At 41.8% G+C, this 17,930-nt stretch overlaps 3 protein-coding genes across 3 annotated transcripts in view; all 3 read right to left on the bottom strand.

Moving 5' to 3' along the window:
- LOC129861291 (pyridoxal phosphate homeostasis protein-like) overlaps positions 1-3,473 on the bottom strand; it is a 28,459-nt gene extending 24,986 nt beyond the window's left edge. The window contains exon 1 of the mRNA XM_055932580.1: positions 3,194-3,473. Within this exon, the coding sequence (XP_055788555.1) occupies positions 3,194-3,283 (90 nt within the window). The 5' untranslated portion in view covers positions 3,284-3,473. The remainder of the gene's footprint in view (positions 1-3,193) is intronic.
- Positions 3,474-4,080: 607 nt separating this feature from the next.
- snrpg (small nuclear ribonucleoprotein polypeptide G) lies at positions 4,081-12,076 on the bottom strand. The gene is made up of 4 exons (XM_055932582.1): positions 11,962-12,076; positions 11,160-11,182; positions 4,414-4,538; positions 4,081-4,275 (listed from the first exon to the last, which is right to left on the bottom strand). Exons 1-4 carry the CDS (start codon positions 11,991-11,993, stop codon positions 4,225-4,227), a joined length of 231 nt encoding a protein of 76 aa, XP_055788557.1. The 5' UTR covers positions 11,994-12,076; the 3' UTR covers positions 4,081-4,224.
- A 625-nt stretch (positions 12,077-12,701) lies between these two features.
- On the bottom strand, positions 12,702-17,815 carry si:ch211-148l7.4 (uncharacterized protein LOC563603 homolog). The gene is made up of 2 exons (XM_055932578.1): positions 17,648-17,815; positions 12,702-15,777 (listed from the first exon to the last, which is right to left on the bottom strand). Exon 2 carries the CDS (start codon positions 15,760-15,762, stop codon positions 14,281-14,283), a length of 1,482 nt encoding a protein of 493 aa, XP_055788553.1. The 5' UTR covers positions 15,763-15,777; positions 17,648-17,815; the 3' UTR covers positions 12,702-14,280.
- Between the last annotated feature and the right edge of the window lie 115 nt (positions 17,816-17,930).

The following is a 17,930-nucleotide window of genomic DNA, read 5'->3' as shown; positions in this document are numbered from 1 at the left end:
ATCTCACTCAAATGATCAATGAAGCTACCAGGTACAACCCCAAATCCATAAACACTGGCACCTCTGCTGTCTTCAACCAGGATCTCAGCGATCACTGCCTCATTGCCGGCATCCATAATGGGTCTGCGGTCAAATGGCCACCGCTCATCACTGTCAAACACTCCCTAAAATCCTTCAGCGAGCAGGCCTTTCTAATCGACCTGGCCCGGGTATCCTGGAAGGACATTGACCTCATTCCGTCAGTAGAGGATGCCTGGTTATTCTTTAAAAGTGCTTTCCTCTCCATCTTAAATAAGCATGCCCCGTTCAAAAAATGTAGAACCAGGTACATATATAGCCCCTGGTTCACTCCAGACCTGACTGCTCTTGACCAGCACAGAAACATCCTGTGGCGTACTGCATTAGCTTCGAATAGCCCCCGCAATGTGCTACTTTTCAGGGAAGTTAGGAACCAATATACACAGGTAGTTAGCCTTTGCTCTCCTATCTTTTTCAAACAGAAATGTGCATCCTGTAGCACAAACTCCCAAAAGTTCTGGGACACTGTAAAGTCCATGGAGAATAAGAGCACCTACTCCCAGTTGCCCACTGCACTGAGGTTAGGAAACACTGTCACCACCGATAAATCCGCGATAATTGAGAATTTCCATAAGCATTTTTCTACGGCTGGCCATGCTTTCCACCTGGCTTCCCCTACTCCGGTCAACAGCTCTACACCCGCCACAGCAACTTGCCCAAGCCTCCACATTTCTCCTTCACCCAAATCCAGATAGCTGATGTTCTGAAAGAGCTGCAAAATCTGGACCACTACAAATCAGCCGGGCTAGACAATCTGGACCCTCTCTTTCTAAAATGATCTGCCGAAATTGTTGCAACCCCTGTTACTAGCCTGTTCAACCTCTTTCGTATCGTCTTAGATCCCCAAAGATTGGAAAGCTGCCGCAGTCATCCCCCTCTTCAAAGGGGGAGACACTCTAGACCCAAACTGCTACAGACCTATATCCATCCTGCCCTACCTTTCTAAGGTCTTCGAAAGCCAAGTTAACAAATAGATCACCGACCATTTCGAAACCCACTGTACCTTCTCCGCTATGAAATCTGGTTTCTGAGCTGGTCATGGGTGCACCTCAGCCACGCTAAAGGTCCTAAACGATATCATAACCGCCATCGATAAGAGACAATACTGTGCAGCTGTATTCATCGAACTGGCCAAGGCTTTCGACTCTGAGAATGCGGTGATTGACATCGGCAGACTCAACAGCTTTGGTTTCTCAAATGACTGCCTCACCTGGTTCACCAACTACTTCTTAGACAGAGTTCAGTGTGTCAAATCGGAGGGACTGTTTTCCGGGCCTCTGGGAGTCTCTATGGGGGTGAACAGGGTTCAATTCTCGGGCTGACTCTTTTCTCTGTATACATCAATGATGTCGCTCTTGCTGCTGGTGATTCTCTGATCCACCTCTACCATTCTGTGTACTTCTGGCCTTTCTTTGGACACTATTAACTAACCTCCAGACGAGCTTCAATGCCATACAACTCTGCTTCTGTGGCCTCCAACTGCTCTTAGATGCAAGTAAAACTAAATGCATGCTCTTTAACCGATCGCTGCCCACACCTGCCGCCCGACCAGCATCACTACTCTGGACGGTTCTGACTTAGAATATGTGGACAACTACAAATACCTAGCTGTCTGGTTAAACTGTAAACTCTCCTTCCAGACTCACATTAAGCATCTCCAATCCAAAATTACATCTAGAATCAGCTTCCTATTTCGCAACAAAGCATCCTTCACTCATGCTGCCAAACATACCCTCGTAATACTATCCTACCAATCCTTGACTTCGGCGATGTTATTTACAAAATAGCCTCCAACACCCTGCTCAGTAAATTGGATGCAGTCTATCACAGTGCCATCCGTTTTGTCACCAAACACCCATATACTACCCACCACTGCAACCTGTATGCTCTCGTTGGCTGGCCCTTGCTTCATATGTCGCCAAACCCAGTGGCTCCAGGTCATCTAGAAGTCTTTGCTAAGTAAAGCCCCGCCTTATCTCAGCTCACTGGTCACCATAGCAGCACCCACCGGTAGCACGAGCTCCAGCAGGTATATTTCACTGGTCACCCCCAAAGCCAATTCCTCCTTCGGCCACCTTTCCGTCCAGTTCTCTGCTGCCAATGACTGGAACGAACTGTAAAAATCACTGAAGCTGGAGACTCATTTCTCCCTCACTAGCTTTAAGCACCAGTTGTCACAGATCACTGCACTTGTACATAGCCCATCTGTAAATATCCCATCCAACTACCTCATCCCCATACTGTTATCTATTTATTTTTACTTCTTTGCACCCCCGTATCTCTACTTGTACACTCATCTTCTGCACATCTATCACTCCAGTGTTTAATTGCTATATTATAATTATTTCGCCACTATGGCCTATTTATTGCCTTACCTCCGGTATCCTACCTCATTTGCACGCACTGTATATAGACTTTTTTTCCTACTGTATTATTGACTGTATGTTTGTTTATTCCATGTGTAACTCTGTGTTGTTTGTGCTGCACTGCTTTGCTTTATCATGGCCAGGTTGCAGTTGTAAATGAGAACTTGTTCTCAACTGGCCTACCTGGTTAAATAAAGGTGAAATAAAAAAATGTGTGCAGCAGTGAATTTGCCTGAATAATTTAATGAACCATGGCTGGAAATGACAGTTGCTCCATCTAATTTCTGTGGTCTGATTCTGTCAACTTGAATTTTGGAAGGAGTCTATCAACTTCTAGTATACCTACTGTTTTCGAATGGTGGTGGGATGGTTTCAAATGAACCAATCAAAACGGTCATTCCTTACGATCAGGAGTGAACGGAAGTTGATGGAAGAAATGTTTTGCAACGTTTACAAAACATTGACGTTTACATCAAAATGATAAAAGCAGCAGATCGTCTGGAACCCTCCACGCGCTAACGGGTTGCATGCAGCGCGCGCCTTTAAAGAGTTTGCCGTAAAATAATCAGTATGTATCAAAATGTAATGTGAATGTAATGTTGTGCTTTCTCAATCCAACGGTTGGTGTTTTTCCTTGCATAACTGGTCCATCGACCCTCGACACTTAAATGATAAGACCATTTCTCACGACACGACTATCTAAAGTAGATACACCGGTTCTTCCCAAGATAATATTGAACTGGATTTACCTTGGGTCGACGTGCCGCGGCTTGATTTACCCTGTCTACCACCGCTTGTAACGCTTTTCCAACCTCCTCCGACATTCCTACTTTCCACATACCCTCAATCCACCGACTGTGCGTAAGCAACAGCAACGTGACCAACCTGTCAAAATAAAAGTCCTTTCTATATCATTGAAAACTTGTGTGAGGTGAGAGAGCGACGCCTTGTGTTGACTATTGGTAAACCATTCCGCGTCAATTCAATCTAGTGCACACGAACTAGCTGGATGTTTGTTGAAAAACTATGTGACCGGCCCGAAACCAGAAATAATTGACTCCGTAAGTAAATCCATTAGCTGCACCTGTCACTTGCGCCCTTCTCATGGCGGCTAGGTGTCCATATAGCAATGCTGTCTCCGCTTGGGCTACTCTGCTCAATGACGAGGCATGAGAGCAGTTAGCTACTTTACGTCACCAAACTTAGACAAAACGCAAGGATCGTTATTTTCTGTTTAATAATCTCTCGTTTTATATTTGACGAGGTTGAAGCCCTTCTGACACTTACGATCTTAGTCAGATATGACTGTTACGCAGTTGAGCAGCGAATGACTCAGCATCATGTCAAGTAATCAATTTAGTGATAGCAGAGCTCTGTTCATACCCTGAAATAAAGAAAACGTTCCCTACCCAGCCCTAACCCAATGTAGAATGTCGGGCTCGGTTCGAGTAAATTAGCTCCTATTTGTGGATACCATTTTTATGTCTGCGTGTAGTTTGAATAAAGTTGTCAACTAGCGTTCGCGCAATACATTTTAAAATGTAACTTCTGATAAAGGCCTTTGCCTGCACACCTTGTCAAGAATAATCAAATCAAGTGCTTGAAACATGTAGAGCTAAAAACAGAATTACACAAATAAAGAAAACAAATATCCAAGTTTATTCACAAGATTTCACAATTCAAAACATTTCCAAATGAAACATCTGTCAACGTATCCGGAAAGAAAAAGGTCCACTAATTCCACTTTTTTTTTGGAAGACGATTCTGCCATCCCAACCCCTCATACTCTCTCAAGGGCCTCCAACATGATGATACTGTTTCCTCGGATGACCTACAGATAGCAACAACAACAAAAAAAGATATAATATTTACTTAAAAAAACAAACAAGGTATGTGATAACATTGAGAATAAAAGCTAAATGTGTCTGTCCCCAGAGATAGTGTAGTTAACAACGCTGTTGGTACTGACCACCATGCCTATGGTGTTCTGTACTCCCCCAGGGGCCATCTCCAAGCAGTCATCCATCACCAAGTTCATGAAGGGGTCAAAACCTCGCAGGACTCCTTGGACCTGCCTGCCACCGTTCAGCTTCACTGGAGGCAGAACAATGTATAACTGTGAGAACAACAGCTGAGGCAGTATAAGGCAGGGTAACCCCAAACTGGCTGCCCGCGGGGTGGTTTTATATACATAAGACTGTAAAAACACCAGGAAATGAGCTTGAGTGATTTTAATAAGAAATATGTTCAAGCATAGAGAGATATCTGTTGGGCTTTTTGCAGTCTACAAATTATTTGTAATTATAAACTGGGGTGGCTCGAGGTCTGAATGCTGATTGGCTGACAGCCGCGATATATCAGACTTTATACAACGGGTATGACAAAACATTTATTTGAACTGCTCTAATTACATTGTGATAGGTTTGGTTTTTGAGCTTTAATAATTATTAACCATTAGTTATAAACGAGACATGAGGGGTACCATAATGAAGCTTGGGAGGGGCTGAGTGCAGGGAAAACAATCATGTGGCAGTACAGATAAGGGGAAGAACCGTTTAAGGCCCATATTACTCAGCTTCCTGACAGGCAATAATGATGCAATGTTTGGCGATAAGGAGAAGACTCCACCCAAAGTGGGGTATGTATACTACCATGGATGAAACCATGTCTTTGTCTAATGCAGCTGTATTGACCCTCAGGGAAGAATAAACTTGGTTTAAAGCTTTCAAGTGTCCGTTGAGTTTGTACTCTGAAAACTAAAATCGAACAGTTGGTAACTAGTTTATAATAGCAATAAGGCATCTCAGGAGTTTGTGGTATATGGCCAATATACCACGGCTAAGGGCTGTATCCAGGCCTCTGCATTGTGTCTTGCATAAGAACAGCCCTTAACCGTGGTATATTGACCATATACCACACCCCTCGGGCCTTATTGCATTCTGAGCCCCCCCCGAACATACGCTCAAGAAAAAAAGAGAAAAAATACAACGGCCCGTCGGCTGAATCTAGTAGAGGATCCCTGCAATAAGACAAGTTGGACCCACTTTTCATTTCAGCCCAACAAGTTATATGGCCAAGAAAATGTAAATTGGGTTTATGGCTGGGTGATATACAGTGCATTTCAAAGTATTCAAGCCCCTTTACTTTTCCCACATTTTGTTACGTTATAGCCTTATTCTAAAATTGATATAAATGATCCCACTCCCTTAGGAATCTACACACAATAACCCATAATGAAAAAGCAAAAACTGTTTTTTCGAAATTTGCCAACAACTGAAATAACACATTTACATAAGTATTCAGACCCTTTACTCAATACTTTGTTGAAGCACCTTTGGCAGCAATTAAAGCCGCGAGTCTTCTTGGGTGTGACACTACAAGCTTGGCACAACTGTATTTGGGGAGTTTCTCCCAGTTTTCTCTACAGATCCTCTCAAGCTCGGTCAGCTATTTTCAGGTCTCTCCAGAGATGTTGGATCGGGTTTAAGTCTGGGCAACTCAAGGACATTCAGAGACTTGTCCCAAAGCCACTCTACCATGAAGGCCTGATTGGTGGAGTGCTGCAGAGATGGTTGTCCTTCTGAAAGGTGGAGAACCTTTCAGAAGGACAACCATCTCTGCAGCACTCCACAGAGGAACTCTGGAGCTCTGTCAGAGTGACCATTGAGTTCTTGGTCACCTCCCTGACCAAGGCCCTTCTCCCCCGATTGCTCAGTTTGGCTGGGCGGCTCTAGGAAGAGTCTTGGTGGTTCCAAACCTCTTCCATTTAATAATGATGGAGGCCACTGTGTTCTTGGGGACCTTCAATGCTGCAGAAATGTTTTAGTACCCTTCCCCAAATCTGTGCCTCGACACAATCCTGTCTCTGAGCTCTACGAACAAGTCCTTCGACCTCATGGCTTGGTTTTTGCTCTGACGTGCACTGTCAACTGTGGGACCGTAGACAGGTGTGTGCCTTCCCAAATCATGTCCAATCAATTGAATTTACCTCAGGTGGACTCCAATCAAGTAACATCAAGGATGATCAATAGAAACAGGATGCTCCTGAGCTCAATTTCGAGTCCCATAGCAAAGGGTCTGAATACTTATGTAGATTAGGCATGTTTTTTTTATTTTTTATATACATTTGCAAGAATTTCTAAACTTGATTTTCGCTTTGTCATTCTGGGGTATTGTGTGTGTGTTTTTTTGTAAGGCTATAACGTAACAAAATGTGGAAAAGGTCAAGAGGTCTGAATACTTTTCCAAATGCACTATCAAATTAACGTTTTAGCACGATGTTTCAAATGCCTGTATTGCAAGAATCTAGTTTTATTTTTTAAATATGTTTTTATGGGCGTTTGTTTCTTTCAGGTCTCGTCTCCTTTGCGCGTTCTGTGCACCGTTCCACTCAGACACCATGCCCCTAACTACAAAGTTAAAAGATTACTTCTTCCTCTCTGACAAGCAGTTTGAACTCGCTATTGTCAATTGAGGTTTGGTCCAAACGAATCGGTTGATTCCCCTTCTAACGATACCCCTCATGTCTCAACTGACTTTTTAAAATTTAAATACAGCGCAGACACTAAAAACTTGTATGAATTAACATGATTGTGTTAATGTCCAGTTTGTTACACACGGTATTGCAGCTAGCAGCATTTTAGCCACATGCTCTTGTGGTAGTCATCTAGTCTGTTTTATACATGTTATACATGCAACGAGCATAAACATTCTAAATTATACAAGGAACTGGCAACTCGTTCTCATTCTGAAAAATAAGCATAATCTTATCCGGGTTGGCCACTTGATTTCAACATCTAAACAAAATGAACAGGCCGTGTTGTTCAAACAGTTGGAGACAGACAGGAGGGTGTATTCATAAGTTCAACTGTTCTACCTTGTTAGCAAACAAATAGATCCAACTTAACTAGAGTTTAAATATAACAGATTAGCCGGCTACTCACTAGCATGTGGGCTTGTGCTAGAGATATTGTTTATGAGAAGTATTAATGTTCTAGAATACCTGCTACCAGAAGTTAGTCATTGTTATAGTTCTGGTAAAATGTGTAACAAAAAAAGGGGCATTTTCATAGACAGACTTGAAAGCCAGATCAGTGATTGCAAAAAGCAGGTTAAAATCAGGGTTCGTTGTTGACGCAGGATTTTTGCGTCCCCCCCCCCAAACAGAAAGGGCAGATTTAAAATGCTTCTTATTGTACATTTTGCTCTGCTTCAGTCAAGGTTCGCGCTAAATCAGGAATGTAAACGGACACATTTCGTGCTACTTATCTTAGCTCTCATCAATGGTTCACCAGACAGTTCTCTGACTGATGTATAGGCAATTTTTTCTCCAATACTTTCCTCCGATAGCAAGTTAATGCAAAATTAACTTCAAGCGAAACATTAGGAGATGTAGCTGGCTACATTCTTTCTGTGATAAACACAAATATGATGGCCTGATCATTTTTGCAAAAAAATTTAATGTATACATTTAAATTTCAAAACCCGTGCCTTTTCATTGTAAGCAATGTTCCCTCTCATTTTTTCCTGCACGGAGCAAATTTCAGGTCTGCAGAGCGGAAACTCGAACGTGAAAATTCAGTGCATGTTTACTGAGAAGAATGAAGCTGTACCCCCTTTAAGTTACAGTTAACAGCTACAGTGGCTATTTGATCATAATGTAGATCTAACAAAGTGGCGTACCATAAGAAACAATGGAGAAAATGCACCCCATAACATTTTAACATGGAAATAGCTGTTATATCATTCAGCCTACAGTAGCAGCCAATGTGTGGTGTTCAATGTAGGCCTACATTCCATGAGATTTGAAGAAAAAAAAGCATGCAGGGCTTGACATTAACCTGTTTATCTACTTGTCCTCCAGACAAGGTGACTGAAAATGTGTTTGATGCAAGAAACCACTTTATAAAATGCATTATTCACATAACATTATTACAGGTTATCAGACAAATTATGGCTTCCTCTGCCTATTGGCTACATAGCTTATTCAAGCCTGTCTCAAAATACAACACTGCCCCTTTAAGACAGAAATAAATGCTCTTTACTGGACTCGCTTTTTAAAGATGTCTAGAAATGTACATGTTTTGTGCTCTTGTAAGATGCAATCACTCCTCCATTGCTGACTAGATATCTATAACGGGGCTAATAACTCACTACTAGCAAAGGATATGAACAAAATGTGCACACGTGGCTACATGCAGCTCTCGCTTTGATCTCAAAATAAGCGCATCTACTCACAACCGCTCATGGTGTAAACACAGTCCAGTTCAAAGTGAACGGCACCAGATCCATATTTGGCAATGGTCTAGTTGCATATAAGGCTACTGCAGCTCTGATTGGTTATGCCGCACTGGTCTGTGTAGAATCATACTCCAATGCATTGTGCCTATAACAACATCTCATGCATAGTTTGTTTTGTTATGCTGCATTTAAAGTGGCTAATATTACGTTGAATCGATCACAATAACCCACAGTAAAAGGGAAATGTTAAGTGTTAACGGAGAAAACTCTAGAAAGTTGAGGAGTTCAATCTTCTGCTTCTCTGCGCAGGATGCTATTTCTTATGCCAGGCAGCCCAGCGGAGCTTAGAGGGAAAATTGAATTGGCGGGGGAGGCGTGCAGCTTAGAGGGAACATTGAATTGGCAGGAGACACTAAGCCAATTTCCTCCTGTATAGATGCAAGCCAAACAGAGATGCACTTCTGTTGTCATCTGATGAAAATACTCTTCTCAATGTGTTGTACTAGTGTTGTTTAGAAAAACTATATTGTTGCTCGCCCCTTTCACTCAATTGTTAGCAAACATTTTTATTTTTAATAACACTATTGACTTTATATAAAATGCAGGCGAATTTCGTATCATTTAAAAAAATATATATATATATTTTTAAAGGCCTGCATTTTGAAAATGCAGATTTCTGAAAGCTAATGCAACCCCTGTAAACTATTTTGATAAAATTATTAGTGGGTCTTATCTTATGGTTGTAGAAGGCTTATATTTAGCCTAGGTATAATTCTACAAGCCCTGAATTAATTTGATTATTCTTGATTGTTTGACCTTTATTCTCTATATAAGCTTTGTTGCATTTTTTATTTTTTTTTATTTATTATTATGTAGATACACTACATATAAAAGTATGTGGACACCCCTCAAAATCAGTGGATTTTACTATTTCAGCAACGCCCGTTGCTAACAGGTGTATAAAAATCGAGCACACCGCCATGCAATCTCCATTGACAAACATTGGCAGTAGAATGGCCTTACTGAAGAGCTCAGTGACTTTCAACGTGGCACCGTCATAGGATGCCACATTCCCAACAAGTAAGTTAGTCAGATATCTGCCCTGCTAGAGCTTCCCCGGTCAACTGTAAGTCCTGTTATTGTGAAGTGGAAACGTTTATTTAACAAGGCAAGTCAGTTAAGCACAAATTCTTATTTACCATGACAGCGTACCTCGGCCAACCCCTAACGACGCTGGGCCAGTTGTGCGCCGCACTATGGGACTCCCAATCACGGCCGGTTGTGATACAGCCTGGAATTGAACCAGGGTCAGTAGTGACGCCTCTAGCACTGAGATGCAGTGCCTTAAACTGCCACGCCACTTGGGAGCAACAATGGCACGTTTAGGAGCAACATCGGCTCAGCCGTGAAGCGTAGGCCACACAGAACGGGACCCTTGAAGCGCGGAAAAATCATATGTCCTCAGTTGCAACACTCACTACAAAGTTCCAAACTGCCTCTGGAAGCTAAATCAGCACAAGAACTGTTCGTCGGGAGCTTCATAAAATGGGTTTCCATGGCAGAGCAGCCGCACACAAGCCCTGAGATCACCATGCGCAATGCCAAGCGTCGGCTGGAATGGTGTAAAGCTCGCCGCCATTGGGGGAAACGTGGGATGTTTTTCATGGTTTGGGATAGGCCTCTTAGTGGGGCGGCAGGCAGCCTAGTGGTTAAAAGCGTTGGACTAGTAACCCGAAAAGTTGCAGGATCGAATCCCCGAACTGACAAGGTAAAAATCTATCGTTCTGCCCCTGAACGAGGCAGTTAACTCAATGTTCCTAGGCCGTCATTGAAAATAAGAATTTGTTTTTAACTGACTTCCCTAGTTAAATAAAGGTTAAATAAAATTACAATTAAATTAGTTCCAGGGAAGGGAAATCTTAACGCTACAGCATACATTCTAGACGATTCTGTGCTTCCAACTTTGTGGCCCCTGTTTGGGGAAGGCCCTTTCCTGTTTCAGCATGACAATGCCCCTGTGCACAATACGAGGTCCATACAGAAATAGTTTGTCAAGATCAGTGTGGACGAACTTCACTGAACAGAATCCTGACATCAGCCCCATCCAACAACTTTGGGATGATTTGGAACACCTATTATTGCCCAACATCAGTGCCCGACCTCACTAATGCTCGTGTCTGAATGGAAGCAAGTCCCCGCAGCAATGTTCCAACATCTAGTAGACAAGTGGAGGCTGTTGTAGCAACAAAAGGGGGACCAACTCTACATTAATTAATGCCTGTGGTGTTGGAATGAGATGTTTGACAAGCAGGTGTCCACATAGTGTGTATTGTGAGTTGCCCATAATCCAGATATGATTTTAAGGCCATTTGGCCCAGCCCTAACTGGGTTTTTAACATTAGTCTCAACTCTGCAAGCAAAGAGATTTGTCCGTTCAACTCAGCAGAACCATAAACATTCAGAATCAGTACTCACACGAAAGCTTCTTGTCCATGAACCTGAAATGAAACAAAAATATGTTATTATTAGTTGCTAATAGAGATCGCAACGCCACCGATTGTATGGCTATATCAGAGACGGATTGGCTCTGGTCGATGCCTCTGATTTTCACTAGGAGCTAGACAAGAACTAGTTTTTCGCTAAAGCATCAAAAGTTTTTTAAACTATTTTTTTTACACAAGAGATCCATATAGCACGTTGGGAACGATGAAAACGAAAATGCCATTAATTTTCAATAAAGGAAGCGAAGTGGGCTGGGGAACCGTTGAGAAAATTGTAATAAACTAAACATTATTAAAATACTCCGCGACATCGGGTCGTGATTGACCAATCGAAGCTCACAGTAGCTTCCAGGCCCAACTAGATTGGCGGTTGATACCGAAAGTTAGTATTCGTGCTCCCACAACAGTGCGAAACTAAATGTGGCTATCCGTATAACTTAGCGCACACAGAAGTGCTCCATTCTAACATTGTAACGCGACAAGAGCGCAGAGGCAACTCGTTGTCGTCGGGCCGTTCATAATACTGACACTTAATGATATTCGTACATCAATGAAATGTCAATGAATGCATGGTTTGGTTATCTAACCGTTCCATTCAATAACTAGCGAGCCATTTTACTAGCCACAACAGTGTTAGTGACCGACTACCGGTGGATTTGTGCTAGCGTGTAGCTACCTGTTAGCTTGCTAGCCACATTATCTAAAATGAACAGCGAAATATTAGAAATTACACTGGATCGAATACCAACTATGAATATGTATTTTTAATAACTCACTTTTTCAACTCTGGTGGGTGTGCTTTACTCATGTTTCTTCTGTTTTGGGGGGGGCCTTCAGCTCGTGAGACTTACTTTTGTGAAAAAAGCGGAAAGCATGCGTAACGAGCGGAACCGGAAAACGTATTCTTCTTCTACGATATAATGGCGTTCCGCAAACTAACGTTTAAGGTGCATGCCGTCACCTACTGTGCTGGAGTGTGTGGTCAATTGCGGTTTACAACATTAGTTCCACATTTCTAAATCCTCCTACCCAACTCTGTACTTCAAATAACTTCTTAAATAACCTCTCCCATCCCCAAACCTCAATAACCATACACCGGAGAACGTTATGCAAACTTCCTCTAACATAAGCAGGCACTTCGCTGCTCTACTGTATGGGAGTAGATCATTGATGAGTTCTCTCTCTCTTCATATAAATTGCAGAACTACCTTGACAGAAAAGTTGTTTGAAATGTGTGCCTATTTACTTTGTCAAATAACATTTCTCACTCTCTATAAATCTGAATAATTGATTGATTTGAGGGTAGTTTCACCATCTGCATCAGTGTAAAAATGTGCCACGTAAATCAACAAATCACATTTTAGAGTGCAGGGCAGTGAGACATGTGAACAACTCTTCAAGCCCAAGATCTTTTCTTATGTTGTAATGGATATTGTGTATATATAGATAGTATTTTGTCAATTGAATAATATAACGTTGTTTTCTGTAAGAAGATTAATGGAGTCAACACAAAACATCATGGGAGAATACTTTTAATGAGGTATGTTCTAAGAAAATGTTGCTAACTCGGACACAAAAGGCACTTTCCCGAAGTAGAAACTTAAAAACCCTTTTTCCCCAAATAAAATATGACTTTCTTTTAAAAGGTAGACTCAGCGATATGACGTAGATGCAGAAAGTAAAACAGCATAGTGGGTCAATTTCAAAAACAACTAAGAGAGTGTTGAAGCGCAAGGTCTACCTTTAAGTCTTTTATTTTTCTTCTGGTTTTGGTTTACTAAAAACTGCAGAAAATGGATAACCTGGTAAACTAATTTCTAACCAACAGTAGCAGCAAGGTTGCAATCACTGCGTGTTTTGCATAATATCCATGTTATATTACGTCACATTGTCTTAGCTGGCTCCATGAGTATGCATCTCACACACAGACAGACAGGCAGAGATAAATAATTAGGAAATTAATGCTAAATCAGTGTCACACATAAGTCATCAAGAGTTAAAAAAAAAAAAAAAAATCTAAAGTCCAATGTATTTCCACCGCATTTTCAACTCTACCAATAGTTTTGTCACAAAATGGTAGTAGGTACCAGGCGCACCGGTTTGTGTCAAGAACTGTAACGCTGCAGGGTTTTTCATGCTCAACAGTTTCCCCGTGTGTATCAAGAATTGTCCACCACCCAAAAAGACATCCAGACAACTTGACACAACTGTGGGAAGCATTGGAGTCAACATGGGCCAGCATCCCTGTGGAACACTTTCAACACCTTGTAGAGTCCATGACCCCTGACGAATTGAGGCTGTTCTGAGGGCATCTCAATATTAGCAAGGTGTTCATAATGTTCATTATACTCAGTAAATCTTTCCACACTGTGAGGTTGGGATAATACTGTGAAATTTTGAAAATTATTATAATGCCCTTTAATAGCAAATAAGAAATAGTTCCAAACCCCAATAACAGCTTTCAGTTTTCCACTCCGCAGTCAGACCACTTCCAGACTGTCCTAGCTAAATTCTTGCTTGAGAAATTGTTCTTCGCTAAGAAGCTATTTTCTGTTCCGTTTTGACCATTAAAATTGAAAACAAATCACAGTAAAGGTACTTAATTGTTAACCAGAAATTATCGGATATTGAGATAAAAAAAAAAAAAAAAAAAACTGCTGCACTGGACCTTTAATGCTGCAGCATCATACTAAATTAGTTATTGTGTATATTCATTTAATTTAAACCATATCGACAAATGGATGGTTGGATCCGATCAACATTTGTAAAGGAATATAAAAAGGTCTAAATCAAGAGGATTTAGGATCAAGAGGATTTAGGCCTAGTAAGACTGTTTCTGTACTGCTTTCACAGCGTACCACTGTTGGTCAGTCACAAAATGAATGGTATCAGACAGCACACACACAAAAAAACATTTTTTGTTGCAACTTGAAATCACATGTTGATATGAATTACATTCAAACAGCTATTGTGGTGAGTGGTCTAAACATATTTTTAAATGTACATGAACACATCATATTCTCTTGGGAACTCAGTACAGCTTGTTAAAAAACTAAAAAAGGAAGAGTACAACATCTCACATTTTGCTGTCAGGGTCATAAATTGCTCCCTTCCTCGTCGCCACTGACAACAAGGTGATCTTGGCAGTGTTGTAAGAAAGTGTCCAGTGTTACAAAAGCCTTCAGGCAGGGCACACAATGGTAGGCCCTCCGAAGCTTGGCCCCAGGCTTCTTAGAGATAACCATGCCCTGACTGCACACGCTGCACTGTCTCATACTCCCTGTAGGCTGATGCAACTCCTCATGCTCCTTCAGGGCAGACTGCAAAGAAAACACCTCAGCACAAGATGGGCAAGGAAACTCTCCCTCTTCTTCTGGGATTTTCTTTGGTCTCCCTCTGCCAGCCTTGACCAATGTTCCACCCACCTTCCGTGATAGGTTGCTTTTAGGCTTTTTTGGCATCTTCTCACCTAACTTGGTCTCTTTGGCTGCTTTCCCAACCTGCTGAACATGGCTTGGTGGTTCTTGACTATGATTCTTGACGTGTGCTTTAAGTGACAAGTGGTGCAAGAACACTTTACCACAAACTTCACATGGGTAAGTCTCTCTTTTCCTCCTCTTGCTAATCAGTGGCCTTGGATCTCTTCTGATATCCTTCTCTCTGCTGTGGGACTCTTGTCTGTGCAAGTACAGCTTGCCAGTACTTAGGAAGACCCTGTCACAGGAACGACAGGAAAGGAGCTGGCTCTTTCTGCCTCTTCTTTTTGGTCGGGATGGCCCAGCCATCTGATTCGATAAAATATTAACCCCATTTGTGCATCCTCCTTTTAGTAGAGAACACTTAGAGATGATCCACTCCTTCCGATGGGTGGATCGCTGATGGCATGCAAGGCCAGCCCCTGAGCGAAACCTCTTGGCGCAAAGTGAGCATTGGCTTGGCCTGTCAGGATCTGGGACACTAGTGGCATCAGGAGGGGGGGAGTCAGGGGGAGAGGAGTACAAGATGGCAGATTCAGGCGAGGGAGTGTCAGCGGGAGGGCTGACAACTTTTGAAGTTCGTGAGGCAGATTTACTACAGCCAGCCTGCTGATGGTGAAGCAGAGACTGCTTTTGGCTAAAGCTTTTACCACACGGAGCACAGGCATATGATCTGATATCATGATGGTGGGACTGGTGATAAAGGGACTTATCCTGAACACTCTGAGAGTCTGAGGTTGAAGCCTTGCATGCACTGCATGGAGCACCTAGCTGGGGTTTACCACAACAGAGCTGACAAGGAGCAGCATCATGAATGCACTTGTGCAACTGCAAAGAGGATAGGAGCGAAAACTCTTTGCCACAGGAAAGGCAGCGATGACACTTACGTAAGGCATGTTCTCCCTGCTGGTGGTGCAATAACTCAGCCATGTCTGCGCACACACACGGGCACACATCAGGCAGTAGTTGGTTTTGGCTTTGACTCTCTTGCTTTTGTGCCACAAGTTTTGCCAGCTTTGTTAGAGTGTCTGAGGCAGCCTTAGTCCGAGCAAACGACTCCTGAACTCTTGTAGTGTTCCAACTGCAAGGTACTGCATCCATCTTCAACCAAGGCACCTATTTGGAGGTACAAAGGACAGTCTATTAGACATGTTCATCATCCTGATGAGGGAAAACTTAGCTATAGCCTACAAAACATTTCCCTGGTCTCTCTTTTTACAGCACCAATGGTTGGCTGCAGAGACAGGCTGTATATCTGTCACCCTCTCTGTAGCTCAGCTGCTATTGCAACAACAGGATAGTTGGTTCAAATCCCGGGACCACCCATACATAAAATCTGTGCACGCGTGACTAAATCGTTCTGGATAAAAGCGTTTGCTAAATGGTATATTCAAATCAAATGTATTTATAAAGCCCTTCGTACATCAGCTGATATCTCAAAGTGCTGTACAGAAACCCAGCCTAAAACCCCAAACAGCAAGCAATGCAGGTGTAGAAGCACGGATATTCCCCTTGACGCGTAGCTACCAATGATAGTCCATGAGCCAGACCCCCAACTTTTGGGCCGTCGGACTCAGTTGGGCCGATGTTGTATAATAAGGTATTTTTTTCTTCAAGGTTTATGTCCCTTAGTTGGAAAATGTGTGTTATCATTCTTTCTTTCATCCCTCCATCCACTTATATTTTCCCCATATGACAAACAATGTCATTATATGAAAAAGGTATTGCTTGTTTGTACCCTTCATATCATATCTCACTGGAAAGCTTAGAGTCACAGTTATCCATCAGACACATTTTCCAATAAAGTTCAGGTCAACAGAACTTTGACCTCTAGGGTACATATCAGAATTACCTGTATAAAAATGGCTTTAAAAGCAGAAACCCCTGATACATTTTAAACTGTTTGACAAGAGGTTCTGACAGTTCATGAAATTACCTTTCAAATTATATATAATATAACCAACTTTGAAAGTATCAGTTACAACAACAAAAGAATGTATCACCCATTTTGTGTCATTGACATTCAAATGTTGGAAGCTTAGCCACAGAATTCCATGTAATTGCGATTTCAACTGTGTAAATATGATTTTCAACTTTGGTGATAGAGGCACCAAAATTACACACATGGCTAGAATAGGGTATAAAACGATTTGTAGATATAGGGTCATCACAGAATTCACCCATTAACTTTCTCTTAATCCAACAGAAGACTTTTTACAATATGGCTGCCAATATACACACAGGTGTTCGGAGACGCAGATAGTTAATTAGCCCAGTTAGTCCACTTTCTTCAGTCTGTTTTCTATAAACAAGTGTTATATAACATGGAAATATAACCGTGTCGGAACCCTATAAAAATGGTGTGTAATCAATTTAACCTTTAGTAAAAAAATTTTTTTTTTAACGATTTCTCCCTGACATGAAAGAGAAGGGCCTTATGGTTTCCAAAACCGTACCGCAAGCGATGCGTTTTAATGTTCAGACCGAGCGTCAGGACTCTTAACAAAACGCCTTCGTCCAATGACTTCTGTGTAATCTAATGGCTAACTGTGTGGTAGGTGAGTGTAGGCATTTCCCCATTTCTAAAGGACTGAAAAGATTTACCGCCCGTATAGCAAAATAGGCTACATGCAGTGATAACGTGGGAATAAAGCAAATCGAATGAAACATTATGCAGGAAATCGCTATTGCTACTAGCTAGCTGCGTTAACTAGGCTATTAACCTCAACTCCACGATTTAGGATGTTACAAATTCACGTTTCTATACTTATTTTTTTTAAATACTGATTTGAGCACACAAAGAATTTTCATTATTTGGGTGCTCAAATCAGTAGTTTTTTTTTTTTGTAAAAACATTTTGTGACGTCGGACCTCCAGTCCGCCCACACTAACGTTACTGTTAGCCATCGAAATTGTGGAGTTTAGTCGGCTAACTAGCTAGCTAAAACAAGACAGAATGTTAAAACATGCAACGAAATTAGCCTACCTTTTTTGGTCAAACAAATCCGAATACTGGTGACATATCAGTTTCCAACAAGTTTAAAGGAAGTAATTTTTTAAAGATAAATACTTGTATATCAAAACGTTGTTTTCATTTCCCTGCAGCACCGTAGCCATGTGTTCCAAAGTGAAGCCAAGTTGTTTGTGTACTTTGAGCTTTGGTAGGACTACAAAACCTAGCATTCTGGTACTTTCTTTTCGACCAATGAGACATTCAAGAACACAAATGGCTTCAGGAAAGTTGGTAATAATGGTAGAGTTGAATCCCG

This window comes from Salvelinus fontinalis, chromosome 8 (assembly GCF_029448725.1).
Source record: "Salvelinus fontinalis isolate EN_2023a chromosome 8, ASM2944872v1, whole genome shotgun sequence".
NCBI lineage: Eukaryota > Metazoa > Chordata > Actinopteri > Salmoniformes > Salmonidae > Salvelinus > Salvelinus fontinalis.
The sequence above is the reverse complement of the archived record's forward strand: the minus strand, read 5'-3'. Positions and strand labels throughout refer to the sequence as shown.